Source organism: Electrona antarctica, assembly GCF_951216825.1.
Source record: "Electrona antarctica genome assembly, chromosome: 19".
In the NCBI taxonomy this organism is placed as follows: domain Eukaryota; kingdom Metazoa; phylum Chordata; class Actinopteri; order Myctophiformes; family Myctophidae; genus Electrona; species Electrona antarctica.
In genome coordinates, this window is record NC_136800.1 from 35,176,577 (window position 1) to 35,198,448 (window position 21,872).

Here is a 21,872-nt window from a genome sequence, read left to right on the forward strand (position 1 = left end):
CCTTGGCACGCATGTGTAGATATTTGCACAGGTCTGTTTGAGCTCAGAATGCTGTCACAAAAAGACCATTGTTTTCAGCACTGGATTCATATCATTCCATACTGTACAATGGAGAAAAGAGAGGAACACGGAGCAGTCCCTGTCAGGCTCAGTCCCAGGGCAAGGAGTCCAGTGACATTTTGACTGACAGAAATACCTGTGCTGTGGTCTTGCTTAATATAAACAAAGAGACAGTGGAAATGAGAAAACCTTACCTGGCCTGGGATGTCACTCACAAACATGCCCCTGAATAGAATCATTTGAGTGGTTAAATTCAAGCAAAATGCGCACTCACATCTCACAGCTCAGGATTAATTTAGCATTAAATCAATTTGTCCACTGGCTTTGTGCCGATCCTCTTGCTTTGGTTACAAATGTGTTTCACTTATCCAAGAGTCTGGAGTCTGTTTCTCAATCTCTGTGCTATTCTGCCTCGTCCTACATACTAATTATACTACTAGTTATATATGAATATTATTATTTTCAGCAAGTGACACGGTTGTACAATAAAGTATTAGGCTTTATTCACTAAAGCATGATTTATGCTTTGGTGTCGCATACCCAAAATAAACAATCTACAAACAATGTGATGCATATATTTCGTATAACTCGGGCTTAAATTCAGTCTCTCACAGTCGTGGCTTTCCCATGGAACACATATAATCTAACTGCTCAGTAGAGCACAGACCTCCAATCAAGGTGACTGTTTGGCCAATTTAACTTCATGATGCATGTAACCAGTTCTTCCTGGGCCCGTTGTTTCTCAATTATTGTTGATCATCTGGCCGATTGCCTGGCTGTTAGTGTAAATAGATGTGTTCTTATTAATCTGCCTGGTTGAATAAAAGTTAAAAAGAGAACATTATATGCAAGAAACCAAACCAGTATGGTGTTTCCTTCAGTCGGTTAGAAGCGACGCCCGTCGGCCGTGCTTTGCCTCAGGTGAAAGAGTGAGGGCTTCCTTCCCCGCGCGGGGTATGTGGGCCAGTGAGTCAACGGCTCCCTCTGGCCTGGGCCAGTCATGGATGGATGGGCCCGCAGTGTGTCAGGAGGCTCTAATGCCCACACTCAATGAGCTGGCTAATGGGAGTCCTTTCACCCTGACCCCTGCTTCCACACACATTTACACACTGGTTCATATAAGGTTTAGCCCCCCGGTCCAAGCGGGAGTTAGGGGAGGATGGATACCGCGTATAACACCAGCCCTGTATGTCGAGTTCCAAGCCTGACATTCCTCCGTCTTCACCAAGTGTCCCCCGAGGCCCATTTGGCTTAGTGCTCTAGATCTGTCAGCCTAGACAGCTGATGTGACGGATTAAAATGGTACACTACCCTTGTATCAATATTCTCATTAACCACTCTACACAACACTACATACTTTGTCTTATGTGTGCGTGTAGATCTGCTATTTTTAAGACATTAAGACATTTTTCCGCCTATAATGACCAAAATATGGACGCCAGGGTTGATGACGGTTACGTTACAATATCGCAGCTTGCCCCTGTGGAGCTGTTGAGTTGTGTTTTGAAGCATCTCATGTCTTCCCAGAGCCTCCCCTATATAATCAAAGTAGACGCAAGGCAACGGTGGCATGTGAGGCTCAATGTTATTCATTATCTCTGAGTGATAGAATAACTAAAGGCTGTCAAAGGAGTCCAGCTAGTGAGGATTTAATTAACCAAACCTGCCACATTCCACTACAGCCGCTGCCTTTCTCAGGACTCATAAAAGCCATCCCTATCTACCCTAATTACACTAAACATGTCACAATAAAAGTGATTAATTAATCCCTGTGATTAATTTGAGTTGCGGAGAGGATCAATTCATTCATTTATTTGCAAACTGCCACTCGGCTTCCTTTTGTAGACCGACTCCATTAACCGTCACGCTCCCTGGGTTTTCCTCCCAGCTCCCGTCCTTGTTCTCGCTTTTTCTAAGACACATGGAAGGAATAGCCTGGCTTATTAGCCAACCATGTATTACAGTGGGAAATTCACTGGAAGCCCTGAGCCCCACACACACACACACACACACACACACACACACACACACACACACACACACACACACACACTCAGAGGCAGGTACATTAAAACACATACAAGCCCGGAAAAAAACAAAACATAGGCTTAATAAAAGGAAAAACAATCTAGGTGGGGTCGTCAATCAAAGCCCTTGTTTTAGGCGAGCACAATGCACACCGGTTGAGACATAATCTCACAACAATGGCCCTACAGGCAGCTGCGCCACCACCCATATACAGTAGTTAATGGAGGATGTGATCTTGTGTAGTGGCAGAGGCAGCGCTCATCGTGCAAGGTGACTCGGTCAGCGCGGCCGCACACATTTCCGAGGGGCCACCCTTGGGCTGCCGTAATGGCTTGTGTGTGTGTGTGTACAAACTGTACACGTGTGTGTGTGTGTGTGTGGTGGTGGGGGGGGGGGGCTCACGGTTATGTACTAACCGATGTGCTGCGGCATAAATAACAGCCGTGAGGCATCTGGCAGGGTCGTAGATCATACTGACGACCGTGGAAGTAGGAATAGCAGATAGGAGATGAGAGAGAGAGAGAGAGAGAGAGAGAGAGAGAGGAGGAGATGAGAGAGTTAGGGATGAAGGGGTAGATGCTGGTAGTGAGGGAGGTGTTAAAACAGAGGGAAGGAAAGTAGAAAGAAAAGAAGGATAAGAGGTGGGGGGAGGGGGGTATTGGATGACTGTTATTGATTTTCTGCCTGTAGGCGGGGAAGTAAGGCCAAATGTTCTGCTCAGCCAGACAAAAAAGTGTATTATTTCAAAGGTCATGGCATGCATTACAGCCTGTTATTTCTTTCCCCCCTTTTCCAAGTACACCCAGATAAACACAGGCATGAGAGAGCAATGATGCAGCCTTTCAGCTAATGGGAGCTACCGACGTGTGTGTTATTGTTTCCTATGGCTCTTTGTGTTTCTTGGGATGGTCCGTTGCGTGCAGGTGTGTGTCTGTGCGTGCGGATCATCGGCGCCCACAGCGCTATTTGTTTTAGCCTCGCCGTTTCCACGGCAACAACCACAACATCGAGGCCGAGCGATAGAGTGCCAGAGACAGCACAGGCTTCACAGGGATCTCAGGTGGTTTTCAGCGCCACGACATCACACATGCATCCAAATACGTTACCGCTACAGCATGCCCCCCGTTCCCAATCATATAAAGAGTGAATAGGCATTTACTTGCTGCCAAGTCGAGAAGTTGAAGCACCCTCTTCAGTGTTCAAACCAGTGCATAAGGCATATGCATATAGGAACGAGAAATCCCATCAGTTGCAAGTGTCTTGTTGTCTCTACCTGTCCTGGCAGCCCTGACCTTTTCTTGTTGCTTGCACGATCGAGTTTTCATGTCATTGACGCAACAGCATTGCGTCAATACCCCTCCTTGGCCTTTGATGCAGGAGGTAGTAGTCTCATCCCCGTGGAGGTGGTAGTCCTTGCCGTGGGAGCTGTGCCCAGTAGTATTCCAATAGGAAGAGCAGGGTGATTCCCAGTCACATAGCCCATTCTCGTTCGGACATGTGATTATGTCTCGCCACATCTTACCTCCACTGCTTTGCAAGACAAAGAGAAATTGAGTCAGACTAATGCCTGTGGGACTGGCGGCTAGTATGTCTACCTTTTCCTGAGGCGCGGGCGTTAGTAACTGGTTCAGTGTCACAGGACTGTAATAATAACAACTAACTGAAAGTAATTCCTTTTTTGCCAGGCTTAATTAAAGTGAAAGGCTGACTGAGCCCATCTTTGCTGAAGCAACAACTGTAACGATGTATCATTAAAAGTTCAACACCAGTCAATGGGAACTCTTTTTTTCTCTCCCCATCTTTTCATCCCCAGTCTACTGAGCAGTGGATCACAACATCCCAGCAAACCCCCCCCCCCGCCCCCCTCTGCTATACTTTTGATACACTTAAAAGTTGAACAACCCTCATCAAAGTGAACTCGCTGGTTGCTTGTTTACACACCGTCACCACATCCCCTACTATTCCTCCTGTTTTTTCAATTAGCCCCATGTTATTTTATGTTATATTTTTGTATTCGTGTTTTGTTTCTTTTTTTTCGCACACCACCTTCTGCTTCAGACACTCCCGTGTCTCAGACAGATGCAAATGTCTCGTCTGGAAGATGTTCTCGGCTTCGAAACAGCCCCGGGCCATGCACTTTGTTTCCACAGACGGCTGTCTGTCTACCGAACACCCGGCCGGCTACAAGACCAGTCAAGACGACTCCCGCGCAACGTAGCTCCGTATTACTCTAGTCGGACCGGATAAATAACACGCAGTGGAGGGTGGGGGGGGGCTATGCATTATAAATGAGAGTGTTTAGCTGTGTCAACTGCCAGACATAGTATGCATGGCATATGTATGTATGTGGTCTTGATTGCTAACAAATTTGACTTGAATTAATTTCACTCTCAAAAACGCTTAGGCTATCCACTATCACATTGATCTAGGTAAATGATACATACAAAAAAGAGGACTGCGTGTTCTGCAGAGGGACATAAACATTTTTTTTCTCTTGGTCTTCTGCACCCATAAAGTGTGCTGATGTATGTGTAAAAGGGTAGTTTTTAGTGCAGTAATATTTCATGAGGAAAGTGGCTGTGTTGCTGCCGCCGGGCTCCCTTGGTTCGCACTATCAAAGAAGACATCACCTTTAATTGTCATCATCCATCACTTGGCAACAGGCTCACGTAGAGATCATACGGCCTTTTATTCCATCCAGGAAATGAGTTCAGTCCAGATTTAGAAAGCCAAAAAAAAACAATAATGGGCCTCATTCAGGAAGCGATATACAGTAAGAACAGTTTTTCTCGTATTTTGTTCTTAACTAGCATTTTTTTCTTATTTAGTTCTTATCTGGGATTCAGCAAGGTTTTCTTATTTTTGCTTTTCTCTTATGTAAGAACACATTTTAAGAAACTCACAACCCGACTACGGATAAGCGGTTTAAGATGGATGGATGGATATTATATATAATATTCTATACAGTATTATAATTATATTATAATTATATATTATATATAATTATATTTAGGCTATAATCGATTGCTGAATCGATGCAGAATCGTGCACGGCCGAATCACGATTGCTGAATCGATTCTTTTTGACACCACTACTGCTCTGTGTTTCGAAGCTGATAGTGTTTGTTTTGTGTATCACTGGCCCACTGTAAGAAAAACGGTGTAAAGCGGCATGCCTCACTCCAGAGAATAGGAAGCGGGACCGCAGCATTAACTTGAAAGGGAAATGAGCCGGGGTACGTTTCTCTTCATATAGAAGTGCCGCATCCTGAGCTCCTGCTTCAAGGCGTTCCAGCCCCTTACGAAGTAACCGGGGGTGGTGGTGGGGGGAGGTGTTGCACTACTGTGCCCCCATGGAGATGAATATATTTGGGGTGAGAGGGAAAAGGAAATGCAAGCCTCCCAGCAGGACAGTAGGATGGGGATCGGGTCTCTTTCAGCAGGGTTCTGATTAGACCCATCGTCCTGGTTGCCACGCTCCACTCACACTGGTAATTGGAGCTGGCAGGAGGTTGGCATGCAACCCTCCCACTGCCCCCTCCCCCCTCCCCCCTCCTTCCGTCTACTCTACATCTTAGCTCACCTGCCCCGACTCAGGGATGTGATGGTTTATGACTACAGTATCAAGTTCTAATGCCTCTAATTACCAGTATTACACTGTTGTGTCTCTCTTTTACAAATTATGTTGCCAATGTCTCCCATGTGTTTTGGTGTATACTCAAGGCCCCCACTGCCATCCTAATTGAGCATCACAGCCACAACATCACATTAAGCACACACCCCCCACACACACACACACACACACACACACACACACACACACACACCCCTTTCCTCTTCATTGTACCATGCTGCCATAACCGCTGTAAACAAGTTTATCTGTTAAGCTGCTCATATTGCAGTAAGACTCCTTGTGCGTGATATATGCCAGTTCAGAGAACAATGGTCTTATTCATTGCTTTTACAACATGGCGGAGACTGTTTGTGAGTTCCCTAGCTTTGTGTAGGGTGTTTCTTTTCTGGCAAGGGCACTCCTATGCTGCCTCTGGCTCATTGGTAAAACTATGTATTTTTATTAGATTCCACTTTTTATGTGGCGAATGTGTTACGGACATTACCAATAAAAGGGAGTTCCATTAGATTTCATTGGTTTCAGGAGGCACAAAGTCCTCAGTGCTACTGTGCCGTACGTCAGATAAGCAGCTTGCAGCGTGGTGAGCTTGATGCTGCTAGCTGTTTTAAATCTGCACAAACGGTCCAGATCAGTGGCTGCTATAGATCAGGAATCACAGCGGAGGAAACGAACACATTGCTGCATCCATGCATGCTATAGAGACTTTGACTATTGGCTGCCCAGAAGGCTTGGCTGCCAAGCTCTGTCTCTCACGGCATGTTCTACCCCTGTCTGACCCTGGCAAGATGGCAACCAATTACTAGCAGAATGAGCCATGATGCTGGTATGATTTGTTTTCCACCTCCGTTATCTTAGTAATGGAGCCCCTATGTGACTCAGTGTGAGGCTTCTCTTCCCTTTTCTCTTATTTCCCTGTCCTGATCAAACAGCGGGGCTTATTTTTTGGTGATGAATTACCCTCAGAAACAAGAGCGTCTTTTATTAGAGGTGCACTCTATCTTGACAAAACATCAGCTTGCATTGCCTCCACTGCTTTAATAAAGGCTATTGCCAACCCCCCCATACACACACACACACACACACACACAGACACACACAGACACACACGTGCACACACATATTGACACGCACGCACGCACACACACACACACACACACACACACACACCTTTCTTCTCCCTTCAAATTAAAAATACTTGAACAAAGACTTGTCCTCATATTCCCCTTCCTGCCTGACAGGTTAGTAGGCAGACAAGGCCATCCGACCGTAGGAATCACAGGGCTCAAATCCTTCCTGAAAGATTGAATATTTCTTTGACAGTTGCCTGTGTGAATTGGTGCTGAGTGCTCGCTGCATTTTGTACTTCTCTCAACTCAATGTTGAATGTTGTGCATTATGCACATTCATTAGAAAGCTGTCTCTTTTGTTATGACCAATATGCCATGTCACAAGTAATTATGATAAACTAGGGTGTATGGCTTAGCAAACCATAACAGATTGAGGCCTTGATAAAAAAAAAGAAAGTGTAAGGATTACCAACCATGCAAAATAACATTAACAACAAATAAATAAAAGTCTCTCAGTGAAAAATAATCTTTGCCTGAGGCTGCACGCCAGCTAGTAAAAGGTTCAAACTTTCACTGCATGTACTTAAATTGGAATAAATTGATTTGTTATTTATTGTACCAAACTCACAGATTGCCACCTTGTTTTTGGGGTGGTGTTAAGAGCTCTTTCTTTATACCTCAATATGAATTGGCTCAATTGAAATCCGTTCTGTTCACAGAAATAGAACATTGTTTTCTCCCTGTCTATTCTCTAGGCAGCAATTAACCTTAGAAGTCTACTGCGCTCTTCTTGGCGTGACTTGCACGATTCTCAACATGGAAGTTTATCAAGAACACAGCCACCTCCTACTAGCTAATTGCACAACGCTTGTAGTTGTAGCCCACACGGCCTCTCAACACCTTTTACATGTGCGAGTTTAGACTGAAGCCCTAGTGTTGTGGGAGCTGTTTACACTAATCATCCATACTGTGAAAAGGCCCTGGTTTTGTGTCAGCCACTTGTGCTAACAGGTCCCCCGCAATGCAAACACTAGGAAGAAGAAGGGGATAGATTCACATATAAGCTTCGCAGCATCTGTTTGCCTTTTAAATTATTCCCTGTTTGTGCTTCCGATATGAAAGAGGCGCTGACTCGTGTAATAACTCCTCTGGGGTCTTCTGCACTGTTAAACTGATGCTTCGCATTTTCACAGCCCCAAAACATGTGCCAATAAGTCTCAATCATAAATATTCTATAGTCAGTCCGACTAAAGTGGTTGCACACATCTCTTTGTTTTATGTTCACGTGATTTTCCAGGAGGAGACATAAGTCCTTAAAACAGTGTCAGAGTAAAAGAAAAAGAGGAATAATTTGCCAGGCAGTTTGCGTACTTAAAATGTCAGCTTTCCCTGTTGCTATAGCTTAGTGTCATGGTCTGGGAAAGGTGTCCTAATTTGGATGTGTTGTATGAAATGAACCCTCCAGTGTCAGAACAGGCGATAGTGGATTGGATTCTGTGGAGCTGAAGAGACTGGCTTCACTGCGAAGATAAGAGGCCATGTACAGATCTGTGAACCATAACTGAACATGAGACCATCTGGGCAATGGTCCAAGAACGGAGTTGAAAGTGGGAAGCACAGCCTAGACACTGGAACAACGTAGCACACCCCCGTTCGCTCGTATTCTACAGGTGTTTTTTTTCTTTCTTTTGTCTTTTGTTATATACTCACTTAAGTAATGTTTGTATTTGGACCCAGAAATAAGCAACAGGCAGTGTAGTGTGCAAAACTGAAGAAAAACGAAATAACAAAATTTAATTTCTCACAAAGAAAATCATTATCAAACATTCACACCTTTTCCCCTCTTAGTGGAATGCTAATTTAAAGGATCAAAAGTTGTAACAAAAGCCCATAATGCATTTTGTTAATACCTACTAACTTTAAGTGTCAGGCAACCTACTTGAAATGGAACATACGGGCAAATTGTAAGTCTGTTCTCCCAGTACTTTCTGCAGCTTCTGTTGAGGACTGAGACAGAGGATACAAAGAGTACACCCGGTAACAGGGTTGCTGGTGATTGAGGGTTCTTTCTCCGGTGGTTGTTGTCGCTGTTTTTTGAAAGCACGTCGTTCAACCTCTCAACACTGTGCAAAGTATTTATGTAAATCGATGAGTAGGTTCCGTATTGACTAAAACATTTTTGAAATAAGCCTGTACAGAAGTAGTCGGCTCAGAAGGAGTCACCAATAGACTGCTTAAGTGGCAATTGGCACACTTGGAGGAGCGTTTATGTCGGGAATAATTAATGCGTGGTGCGGCTTGTGCCAGGAAAACATATGCACTGAAGGCTAGAACCCTGTTGAGAAAGGAAAGGAACAAACTACTCCATTTGAAAACATATGCACTGAAGGCTAGAACCCGGTTGAGAAAGGAAAGGAACAAACCACTCCATTTGCAACTTTCTGTTATGTCTTGTTGACTAATGAGAGTCAACCTTCTTCCACTTGGGACTGCATGTGACTTTAAATGTTTGTGTTAATTGCTGTAAAGTTAAGGATGTGAGTGACAAAAGTCATTTATCAATCACCATATGGAAATGTCATGAAATCTATATTAATAAACACAATTAATGAACACACATTTTTACTCTTTGGGAACTTTACCGCTAATTAACCCATGGGCACGGCCAAGTATCTTGTCAAGGTGCCCAATGGCAAGAGCTTCCATCACCGTTAGCACTGTGCCCCTTGAGAGTGATTTCCCAAGGCCCTGCCCCCAAGGACACTCATCTACATAGAAGAGCAACGAGCAGAATGCAGATCTGAAAGCAAGCTGATAACCAGACTTCCCCAAGGGGCTGAATAATTTCCTCAGTGTTAACATCATCAGAATGTAACGGAGAGCGCAACAAACCCACTTAGCCATTTGCCTGTAACCCCTAATTTCTGCTTTCATGATGGTAATAGTGGTTCATAACTCATGCTTGGCAGTTCTTTGCATTCATTGGCGGCTTTTGAGGCATTCCGCATATCCTCAGTGAAGCCGACTCAAGATTTGTATTGTTACACATAAAGGAACATACTGTAAGACTAAAGTTCTTTGGTTTTGGTTCCTCAACTTTGTAGTAGCAAACAATAGAGCGTCGCAGTCCCGCCCCCTACCAGGGCCCAGGAAATGACTGCGACGCTCTATAACAAGGACCTATTATCAGGGTCTACCCTCCTTTCACAAACAGTTCATTGATGACGTTCCCCTCTCATTTTGTCTCTCCTTGTACATTTCCAGAGAACCAGATCCCACATGGCTTCCCAACCATCGACATGGGCCCCCAGCTGAAGGTGGTGGAGAGGACCCGAACGGCCACCATGCTGTGTGCTGCCAGCGGAAACCCAGACCCAGAGATCACCTGGTATAAGGACATGTTACCAGTAGACATCAACAGCAGCAATGGCCGTATCAAGCAGCTCCGCTCAGGTATGCATTGATTTGATTTGATATATATTATATTATAACAGTATATATTTGTATACGATATATTTAGGTGGACACCAGGTTGAAAGTGGTTATATTGTTTTGTGCAGGTTTTATAAATATTTAACGAATAAAAAGTATTAGGAAGAGCTAGTGACCAAATAATAACTACATTGGATCCATTTTTCTATTTCCTGAAAATGTACGATTTTGGACACACAAGGAGTACTTTGACAACAACGAGTACTCAAAACCCAGATCTTCAGCCTGAAGATCTGTGTCAAATTAAAATTAAGTTAAATTTATCCTGTGGTATTTATCCGATGTAGGTATCAAATAAAATAAATACAAACTAGCATCATACTGTAATAAGGAGGAAAGGCAGCTTTGTATTCAGTTGTTTTAATGGCTTGTCTTTTAAAATAATTGTCAGGCTTTGCCCTGAAAGCGTTGATACGGTATACCCTGATACGCGATAGCTTGGAAACCACATTTCCAGAAAGACGCTGGATGCTTTAGCTGTATTTGGATGCTGTTCGCTTTGTAGGCTCTGTATGTACCGAGAGCGTTGCCTGGGTTCATTGCATTCAAATAGTGACTTCAGTTGTGCTCCATGCAACCTAATGATACAGCTGCTGTGTTCAAGGCTCGTGAGGTGCACTGCGTTGTTAATCTGTGTAAATATGACATCAAATTATGGTTAACCGCAGATAACTGTGAACACTCCAAGGGTACACGTTTACAAAATGTGCATCCCTAATACAAAGGCCCTCGCATATTTGCCTTCAGTGCCAGTGCTGTAAATCCCTTAAGACTTAAAGTTTGTGTGTGTGTGTGTGTGTGTGTGTGTGTGTGTGTGTGTGTGTGTGTGTGTGTGTGTGTGTGTGTGTGTGTGTGTGTGTGTGTGTGTGTGTGTGTGTGTGTGTGTGTGTGTGTGTGTGTGTGTGTGTGTGTGTGTGTGTGTGTGTGTGCTCACTCGCGTGTGTAATAAGTGTTAAATAGCTCTATATTCTGATAGTAATCATTGCTATAGTGTGTTCAGTAACAGGCATCTCCTTGGCTCTTCAGCTCTTTAGGAAACAGAAAAAAAAATGTCATGGTGGAATATCGGTTTCATCCAATTAGGAGAGAGAACTCATGCAGGATAAACAAGTAAAAATGGAATAAATGAAATAAATAAATAAGCAGACAAATGTGGAATTGGAGCACACATGAACACAATCAGCGCCGGGATTTCTTTCAAAATAGAAGCCGGGAAGATATGGCAGCTTTTACTCTGAAAGCCGGGGGCTTCCGTTCCGTCCAAAAACAGGGAGGCATAATGTTCCTTGCTTACCTTACGATCATTAGGATAAAGTCTCTCTAGAAGCGTTAATATTCCGGGCGAGAGGCATGTTGAAGTCAGAGATGAAGACGGAAGTATAGCCATCTGGTCAAAACCACGGAGAGCTCCTTAGATTACGCGTGGTGAGCCTTTCTTTCTGATCGCTAAACAGGGAAGTGAACGGGACTGCGCATGCGCGAAAAGCAAGGAGTACATTGCAGAAGGATAGGCCAACCCAAAAAAGAAAGAAACAAATCTGAATATATTTTCTCTGTTTGATATCAATGAAAAAGCGCTAGGACGTACTGTACACACGTCGTCGCAATCAGTCGGTTGGAACTATTTGGTATATAGTATATTGTCTATATACATACTTTCATGAATCCACTTGCTGACCGGCTGTCGGTATTGAGCAATTTGTTTTATAGGGGTTTATATGTGACCCTACCATTAACATCCCATATAAGGCAAACATGTCAAAAATGTCCTTATGCTTTTAGAGGCATGTCAAACTAGGGGGTTTTCATGATTCTGAATCCTTTCCAAGCATTAGTTTTGCACAAAAACACTCCTTGCGCTAAAAACGACCATATGCGTCATCATTACCTCATCACAAATGTGATGAGGTAACCCACCTCATTGGTAACCCACCTGAAAATGTTACAAAACAAACACTAGCAATGATTACTATCAGAATATAGAGCTTCAACGTTTTTGCTTTAATCAAAAAACATCACTTAAGTTACACCACCTTTAATGACAAAGGAAACTTATTTTTGTCTCTCATGACCTTGTTTTGTAGACTTTTCTAAATTAGATTCCAGGGATGAATAACCTCACAAAGGGACACAGGGATGTGGGGAATTAATTAACCCCCCACATTATTTTTTTTCTTTCTTTTTTGTTACTGTCATAGTAGCAAATAGATAGATGTGACCTCCTGCGGATCTAAAAAGAATCATTTTCCTGCCCTTTGACAAATGAGCCTTAAGCCTCACTAAAACCTTTAATGAGGCCACATTCAGTCTGGCCTACGGTGCATTAGCCAAGATCCAGCCTCGCAGAGAGAAAAATAAAATCGATGAGGCGCTGTCTGTTCACCAGACGACTTGATAAATAAACAGTCCAAGCCTGACCCGGATCAGGTGGAAAAGGTGCGAGTTTGAAGGATTAGTGGCTTTTGCCCGTGGCCAAATCTCATCACTCTTTGCTAAATGTACTTCATTTAGAGCGTTAGGCCAAGGATCAAACACCCCCCGGCCCCTCCTCCCCCCCAACCGCCCTAGCTCCGTGATTAAAGATGGAAGCCCGTCAGTTAGCTAGCTGCCCACTGCATGGTGAATGTAGGTCACTGGAGTGAGTTCAAACCCCCTGATTCTGTACAGGGGAAGATTTGAAAGACATCCTAAACTAAAGTAGCACCTTTACTGCATTTCTTTTGTATGCGTATGTACAGTAGGCTAATCCACCGTGTCAATTTGGACTGCAGTTACTTTATTGTTTAGGTGTTAGAAGTATTTGACGATAAGTGTGTACATGAAACAATGCACATTTGCTTTCAGCACAGATCTTTGAATTAGCCTTTCTCTGGCATGTGAAAAGTGCTTATACGTAACACCCTTTCAGCTCAACTTTTTCTCTTATCTCTCACACCCTGTCTTTTACAACAGCTGCCATATCTGGCTTTGCATAACTGCCTATGATCTGAAATGAGTCCAATATCTGTTCTTATTGCAAACCCCCTCCCTAACTCTCTCTCTCACACACACACACACGCACAAGTACACGTACACGTACATGCACACGCACGCACGCACGCACGCACGCACGCACGCACGCACGCACGCACGCACGCACGCACGCACAACACACATTTTGCTTCCATGCTTTTAACAGCAGATCTAGTCATGCAGCCCAGCCTCATCTCCTCTTGGTGTCTAACTCCCTCGTTGCATAACATGCTCGCCAACACACCTGTTGTAACATTTCTTGCTAACCCACTGTTGAAGTTCTATTCTCCCTCCATTCAGACTGTTCTGTATGATTATAGACAATAGCCTTTTTTGAAGTGAATATCTTTAACTTTGACTTGAGTGCTTTTATTGTACTACATCATTCTGTTTAACCTCTCTGGCTTTAATTAATTTCTTCTCTCCGTCATTTCTCTCATTTTAGTAATTCATCTTCAAATACAAAAAGAGAGAGGAAGCCATTTCAGTGACGGAAAAAGATGAAATATTCTTAAGTTGTGCATAATTTTATCATAGCAGCAAAGCCAGTACAAACGGACAGTGTTGCTGTCTTAAATTTAATTACACAACCATAGCAATGTGGTCTGAACTAATTGCTCAGATATTGCCTAAGGAAAGAAACAACATTTTATGAACTGCAGATAAAGCCAAAATCTGTGTTGGTACTTGCTTTATTGTGTGCAACTTAAGCATATTCAATATAAATTGGGCAAAGAAAATGTTTTCATACATTTCTTTGCCGTGTCGAAGTAGCTTCCACTCTCCCGCTGTTTAGTATTTTTGTGCCTCTGGCCTGATGGATTGGAAACATTATTTATTTGCTGGAATGTGGAATGCTAACTAATCTCTCCCACCCTGTTTGCACTGAAATTACCCCCACCTACTAGGCGGTACGCCAATTAGAGGTAAGGATGATGTAAAAAGTGTGTCGGAAAAATACAGTATCACGTCCATTCCCAGTCGCATCAAAGTCAGCCTGTCTTCCCCCCATCCCAACTTCAGTGCCACCTCACCAAGTTCATTTACTGTTTGCCCCTGAACCCGACACCACCTTCCACTTCCTCCTCGTCAGTCCACACAGTGTCCTTCAGCCTCTATGTTCTGTCTGCCCTGTGTGTACCCCCCAACAAACAAACAATCACCAACGCTATAGGAGAGTGGAGGTAGATGCCGGAGAAGGCAGTCTGAGGTGTTAACAGTGCACTGTGAATGAGTCTCTGCAGGATTTATAATTGGCCCTGGTTAAGAATGAGCTTCTGAATTACCCCCATCCTCTCCCCATCTGAGCAAACCCATACATCTGCACAGTGCACACCACTGACACATTGTCTAGGCCCAAAGGTTTTTTCTCTTTTTTGCCATTCAGTGGAAAGGAGGTGGTGGCTGTTGCATTTTAAACTAAAGGCCAGCGTTGCCACAAGAGGCTCTGCTTACCTTCCAGTCTTGAAAATTGAAATGGCCCAATTTGCATATAGAGCCTATGCTGCTTCGTCCTCTGGCATGGGAAGAGGAAGTCTAGCCAAAATTGTTAAGGTGGAATCTTCGACCTCTTGTAATGGAAATCATTCTTTCTCCCCTGAGTACCAGCACAATATCACCGCAGCGGCATTGAGGTAAATAGGGGACGCCTGGTGCGAGCTGAGTTTATCGGATGCTTCTGTGCACTCCTAACCTGTCTCTGGATGTCTTTCTGTCAATGCACGGTTCCTGGTTCACTAAATATTCTCATTTCTGTAAATGCAATGCCCCCTCCACATACTGTGCATTTAGAAATGCAGCCAATATGCAGCTAATATAACTTAAACCTTTTTGACTGGAGTCCCCCAGATGTCTATACTTGGCACCCTCCTTTATTTCTTCTACCAGATGTATTTGCTGGAAATAGCCAATCTCCAAGCTCAGAACACATTGCAATGCGCGGTGAGCTTGTAGATCTGCTATTTTTGCAGAACGTTTCCCCCCAGAATAGGGATCCTAAGTGTGGTTAAAGAACCTGGATGCTTGGGGTCTTGTAACCACCGCCCTGACAGCTGTAGAAGACCAGCAACGATCTGGACGTGTGTCTTTTCTCCTTTTAATCCATTGAGACCTGGAACGCATCCATGTCACGTTAGCGTTTAACCCCTTTTGGTGTTTTAAACATTATGTTATAATTTAGCTATTGAAAAATAGCAGATCTACAAGCTCATAGCGCGCCACTAGGTCTGCTATTTTTGAAAAATCGTTAAAATGTGCCTCAAATCTTTCCGAAAATTGTCATGATTTAGAAAACATATTTTTTTAAATTTCGACGTCAGGCCTGAATGGGTTAAGAGAGTCTCAGATTGACAGAGTGGTGGCGTTGGCATTAGTATGCAGGTGAGCGCCAGGGTTGAATCAGACGGAGGTGTGCGAGCCGCACAGAGCTAAAACCCCTGAAGGATGTGAAGTGGTATTATCTGATGTCACGGCCGGCCCTCCCCCACATTTGTTGTTGCTTCTCTTTTTCCGGGGCCAGCCACGTTGCTGCAGGTCTCGTCCCGGGTATTTTTCAGTTGGTTGGTGAAACTTGTTTGTTGCATTCATCTCATACTTCCATGATATATACAGAATGTACCCCTGACATCATTGTACACCAGAATCTGTTTTGTCATTTTTCAAAATGCATGGTGTCTAGCCCGCCTTTATCGCTAGCGCCATGGGGTTTTGGAGAGGTGATAACCGTTATCACTTTGTTTGTGATGTACACAAGTAGTGTTTCTTTGAAATGTATACTTTTTTGGGTTATGGGATTCAGGTAAGTTTGTTATTTGTGTATTTTCTATTATTCTTCTCCCTTTGAATTGAATTTCCTTGGGCTTTTGAAGTCAATACGTGAGCCGCAGATGAACAAAGTCAAAGCTTGCTTCGTCACTCATTCTCCAATTGAATAGCAGCAGTTGGTTCATCTGAGGCTGAGCGATGTAACGCTACCAACCCATATGAACCGTGTCCTCTGAGGCTGAGCTATGTAACGCTAACAGCCCATATGAACCGTGTCCTTGGCTTCCTCACTTTCTCAGGAAACAATGCTCTCATGCAGCCTTGCAGATGATGGCTGCAGTTACTCTGTACTGTTAATACTAATACAAGCCATTTGGCCACGAGCACTTTACCCCCAAGCCGCCCCCACTCCCACCCCGGAGGGCCTTGGTGAGAAATGGTCAAATAGTCAGTAAATGGAAGAACGGATCGATCCCACCACTTAATGTGTACTTAAAAACAGGTTGTGGGGAGGGGCAGATACAATTTGTGGTTGTTTTTCTGCAAAATGTCGGGCCTTTTCTGAAGTAATGGCAGCAGTTAATTTGCAGCCCCCAGTCGCACCACCCCACACCTCATCTCGCTCACACATCACACTATATCTAAGCAACGATGCCCGCACTCTCAAAGCAGGCCCAATTCAAAAACTCAGCGGATTCGATCCGATCAGCAGTACCCTCTCTCTCGCTCTGTCCTGAAGCCCGTGATTCTGAATAATGTCCTATTTATTTGCTGCAGCTGCATAACGCCGTGGCACGGCCGTAAGCAAAGCACCCGCTGCATGATCAGTGCTGCATAATGCGCAGACCGTGGCACGGCTGTAACGAGAGCAGACGTGGCGTGATCAGAGCTGCATAATGCGCAGACCGTGGCACGGCTGGAACGAAAGCAGCAGCCTCTTTTACATCTCGCCTCCGTCAGTGCTACCGTTGCGATTGTTATTCAGTAGCTTATCTTGGTGTTTACTCTAACCTCGCCTGGTCAAGCACCCCCCCCCCCCCCCCCCCATCACGGCAAAATGTTTTTTTGTTGTGTCAGTTGTTTTCAGTTGGAAGAAAGCATAAATAGGCCCATGATAGTTATGACATCGTATTTGGTTGATTAATTGACCCTAAGTCACACGCCTGACACAAGTGTCTCGCCAGCTTTTTCGTTTTGTTTGTTTGTTTCTGTTTTTGTCCCTTGACACACCGAGGCAAATACTGTATGTTGATTTGTGGATTAGATAAACTTGCCAAATCAGCATCCTCAGTGGTCGTCCCTTGACGTCCCCCCTCCCCTCACCAACACTTAATCATGCACAAATGTAGGCTCGGCGGCTACGTGGTTTACTGTGAGTCACTGAAGAGTTGTGTTGTGTTATGTGGTCTAAGCCAGTGTTCCACAACATTCCATGGCAACTAAATGTGTTCATCCCTCACACAGGAGCTCTCCAGATTGAGAACAGCGAAGAGTCAGACCAGGGGAAGTATGAGTGTGTCGCCCTGAACAGCGCCGGGACCCGTTACTCAGCTCCTGCCAATCTTTATGTCCGAGGTAAGGTCACACACCTATCTAAATGCTGTCCTAAATGTGGTGCCATCAAACCAATGTACAGAAATGTCTCTTATCGCTCTCTCACTGTTGTCCTCCGTCCGATCTACTCATCCCTCATTTCTGGTTCTACCTTTCTTTCCTTGTCTCTCTCTCTCCCTCTGTCTCCCTCTTTCTCCCATTATCTGTCTGTCTCTCACATCCTGTTCCCTTGCCAATCATCCTCCTTCCTCCTACGTCATTCCTTCCATAACGATGAGCTGAGATAACCCCAGCCTGTGTGTGTGCGTGTATGTGTGTGTGCGACTGTGCGTGTATGTGTGTGTGTGCGCACGTGCATGCATCTGGCAGTGCTGGCAGTTACTGAAAGTAAAGACATAAAAACAAAAAAGCTGCATTGAAATAGTTTTCTCCACGGGCCTTACCCTCCCCATGGCCAGGACTATCTATGTTCTCTTATCTTATTTTGTGTATTTTCTGACATTCTTTGACGGTATTGAAAGGCTTCAATCCTTCCTATATGGCTGAGAGACACTGGAACGCAGAACTGGGAGTTTTTCCACAAACTTTGTTTTCGTTCCGCTGTTACTTACATCAACCGGACCAGAGCGAGGGTGCGAGGAGGCAGTGTTGCGTGCCAGTGTTGCTAGATGCTGGTACGTGGATATGAGAGTTGGTACGGGGTCAGCCCTACAGGTACCAATGAGACTATCTGAAGAACATGAAACAGAATTCATGTGTGAGTTGTTAGTGTGGGCGGAGGTGAAGAGAGAGAAAGTGGCGAGGTGATGGAGAGACACTCAACTATCTCCTCTAACTTTTAAAAAGGAAGATATAGTATACACTCGATACAAATAACAAGGCAAAGGAAACGGGATCAAGGCAGCTACAATTGTTTTCCGTTTCAGGAGGGCTTGATGAAACGAAATTTGGAGAGGACCAAAGTGTTTTATACTGCCTCAGAACTCCTTTCTGAGACTGAATGCCAAACCCTGCCCACTCGGTAGTCTGCCCGTTTCAGTATAGCTCAATGAATCTGCCTAGCAACAATGCGGTTGCTCGAGCCACTGAAGCAGTGTGCAGTTACAGCCAGAACTGGAACCGGTACTTTATTACTTGGATCTTCCTCCAATGACAGGTTGTCCTTATGCATGGATTACGGAATTGTTTGTACTTCCTGAAGATTGGCTCGTGAGACTAGTACCTAACCTTATCAGCCAAAGTCTCTTCAAAACTGTCACTGCTGTCAGAATGAGGCCTTAGGATGCAGAATGCAGGAAACAAAACTAAATATATCATGCCCACCTTGAACGTCTGACCAACTTCTGACTAGAACATCTCAAATGTTGAGATGTCAACAACAGTCGAACAGGTTTCTGACCAGCACTGCAATATCCTCTCAGAATAAACTTGGGTATGTAGCCTGTCTGAAGAGGACGATTGTAAAAGAAGAGAGGTTAGGGGCTTCTTTGATTTGGTGTGGAATTTTGGAGTTCCACAGAGAGGGGGTGTCAACCCACAATTTCGGCATTTAGCACAAATTAGCAGACACGCTTTCTTAATCCAGAGCGTAAAGTAAGCAAGAACAACACATGGTAATGCATCAGTAAGCAGTCTTACAGTAAGCAAGAACAACAAATGCTAATGCATCATGCAATACGTCAAATACATATAAATAGTCATCAAGTTAAGCAAGCTAAGCAATTTAGGTGCATAGCAATTTAACTACCGGTATGCACCTAAATTGCATATTAGCTGCCGGGAAGGGGCAGGGGTTGAAGATTTGACACGTCTCTCTTTAAATGCCCATGTGCAATTAAACATCAATTGACCAACCCACTAAGGAGAGAAATGCATGAGAACGGCCACCCAACTCTATAAATGTCCCCGTCCGCAGATTGGTCGTTAATTGTTATATCACTGTAAGATGTCGAGCGCTACTGTGGGTTCCTGGCGACTCAATTGATGTTTTGTAATTAAAGTTTCTGTCCTTTAGTGACTACACACACGTACACGAACAGCGACACAGGATTATATTGGTGTGCAAAGTCTATATACTGTAGCTTAGATTTGCTGGATCTGCTGCTTGCCATGCATTTACTGTAAATCAAAGTCCTTTATAACTTTACACCATTGAGCCATTTCTCTCTCTCTCTCTCTCTGCTGACGTGTGTGTATATAGCCCCAAGTCTAACATGCTGCTATAAAGAGGAGAGCATAGTTAAACAAATGGAAACACCTGACAATCAATTAACCCTGGCACTGCTCCCTTGAGTCACTCCCAGTATCTCTACCCACAGCACAGCCCAAATCACACCCCCTTACTATACGGTCACCCAGACAACCAACCAACCAACAATCAATAAAACCACAGCCTGTCCATTGAAGAGATTCTCACTCTGTGCTATAGCGTAAAAAACAAAACAACAGCGCCGATACCTCCGACTCACCATTGCTATGAGTGTGGACAGTAAACACCGCACCGTCTGCTAGGTTTACAACGACTAAACAAGGAGAGACAAGCCAAACAACAAAGACGGGGAAGAGATCTGAAGCCGTAAAAAACCTGTGTCTATTAATCAGTGTGTGTGTGTGTCTGTCACAGGTGCAGACAGTGGGGGTTTCTTTTTCTCCTCAAAGGTAATTACAGTTGTAGCGTGGCGTGGCGCCAGCCTCAGCCCTGCAGGCCTAGCGAGAGTCTGTAACACCACCCAGGAGCCATCACCCGTTGGCCCCTGGCAACCAACTTTCCGCCAGCCTCGCTCACTGCGCCAAGGAAGAGATAGAAAACAATCCAAGCGTAACCTTTTAAAAGTGCACTTGTCTGGAATGGGGGAACAAAGGCTCACACCGAGTATCCACTCTCCGCCTCTGTCCCCCACCGCCTGAAATGAGGGCCAGACCTTGGACGTTTAAGACGTCGCACTGATGAGAAACCCTATGGCATGTCATGTTCATTTAATTTTCCTGCCTATAGTGAGATTAGGCGAGGTAATGTGATGTCTACTCTGCTCTCCTGTTCAGTTTAATGTGTTTCCAAACTTGTATTACTTTGTTTAGGAAGGTAGTTTACAGACATGCTTTACAATATATACTGTACCCTCATATAACAAACCACGACAACATATACAGACAATCATCAGCTGATAAGGACAGACAGCAAGTCAACAATGCTACGATAAGGTTTTGGAGAAAAGTTCACTGAAAAGAAAATCCGATTTCGATTCCCTTTCATGCCATTGATTTGTCAGAGTAAAGATCCTTACACACCTTTTTTTTTAGGGGGGTGGGGAGGGAAACTCATTTGTCTGGGGGGAAAAATTACATAGATTTTCAACCACGAATAGAAACATCAACCTGTATGAATCAGGCATAAACTATATGAATAGGTTGATATAATAATTAATAATTCACACACATTTCCAGATGTTTTATTTGGCACACCCCTGGTGTGTAAAGGTTTTAATGGTGAACGGAGATGAGAGTGGGACGACATTTTTAATTAGGGAGACAGACAGGAATTTGCTGTAGAGTCCCACTTTTAACAATACAATACAGTGCCAGGAACAATAAACGATGGTAATAACCCTAATGTTTCTATTGCTTTCATGCCAATCCCAGCACACAGCTGTGTATTTTGCCAAGCTGTTTTGCACTCGTGTAAGAAAAACACCATGTACCTTTTCTTCAATTCTCGCTGTCGATGACTCGATGCACATAAACACCATAGCATTGGAAGAAAATATTGGACACGATATTGGACACACACACACACACACACACACACACACACACACACACACACACACACACACACACACACACACACACACACACACACACACACACACACACACACACACACACACACACGTGCCTCTGACAGGCCAGAATCTAATATGCTTGTTACAGCCTGTGTTCTGTGTCCACGGAACGTTTTTTTCACACCAGCCAACATTACCTGATCCAATTCCCTGTCTGCGGCTGCACAAACACCCCACACACACACACGCTCCGCTGCCGCTGCCACCACCCTTGTCTTGACATTTTAAAGCCACCGGAGAATGATGTCCTCATATTTCTGTGTGGGAGGGTAGAGAGAGAGAGAGAGAGAGAGAGCGAGAGGAGAGAAAAGAGAGTGTGTGTGGTCACGAATTGTTTTTCCCTTCCTATCTTTATATCTATATATTCCCTTCCACTCGTCCTCCATTAGGGGGGGGGTGTGTGTGTGTGTGTGTGTGTGTG

At 44.2% G+C, this 21,872-nt stretch overlaps 1 protein-coding gene across 1 annotated transcript in view; it reads left to right on the top strand.

The window, feature by feature from the left end:
* Positions 1-21,872, top strand: part of ptprfb (protein tyrosine phosphatase receptor type Fb) — a 208,724-nt gene that overhangs the window by 110,201 nt on the left and 76,651 nt on the right. Inside the window, exons 6-7 of the mRNA XM_079529334.1 lie at positions 10,053-10,241; positions 17,520-17,630. Of these exons, the coding sequence (XP_079385460.1) occupies positions 10,053-10,241; positions 17,520-17,630 (300 nt within the window). The remainder of the gene's footprint in view (positions 1-10,052; positions 10,242-17,519; positions 17,631-21,872) is intronic.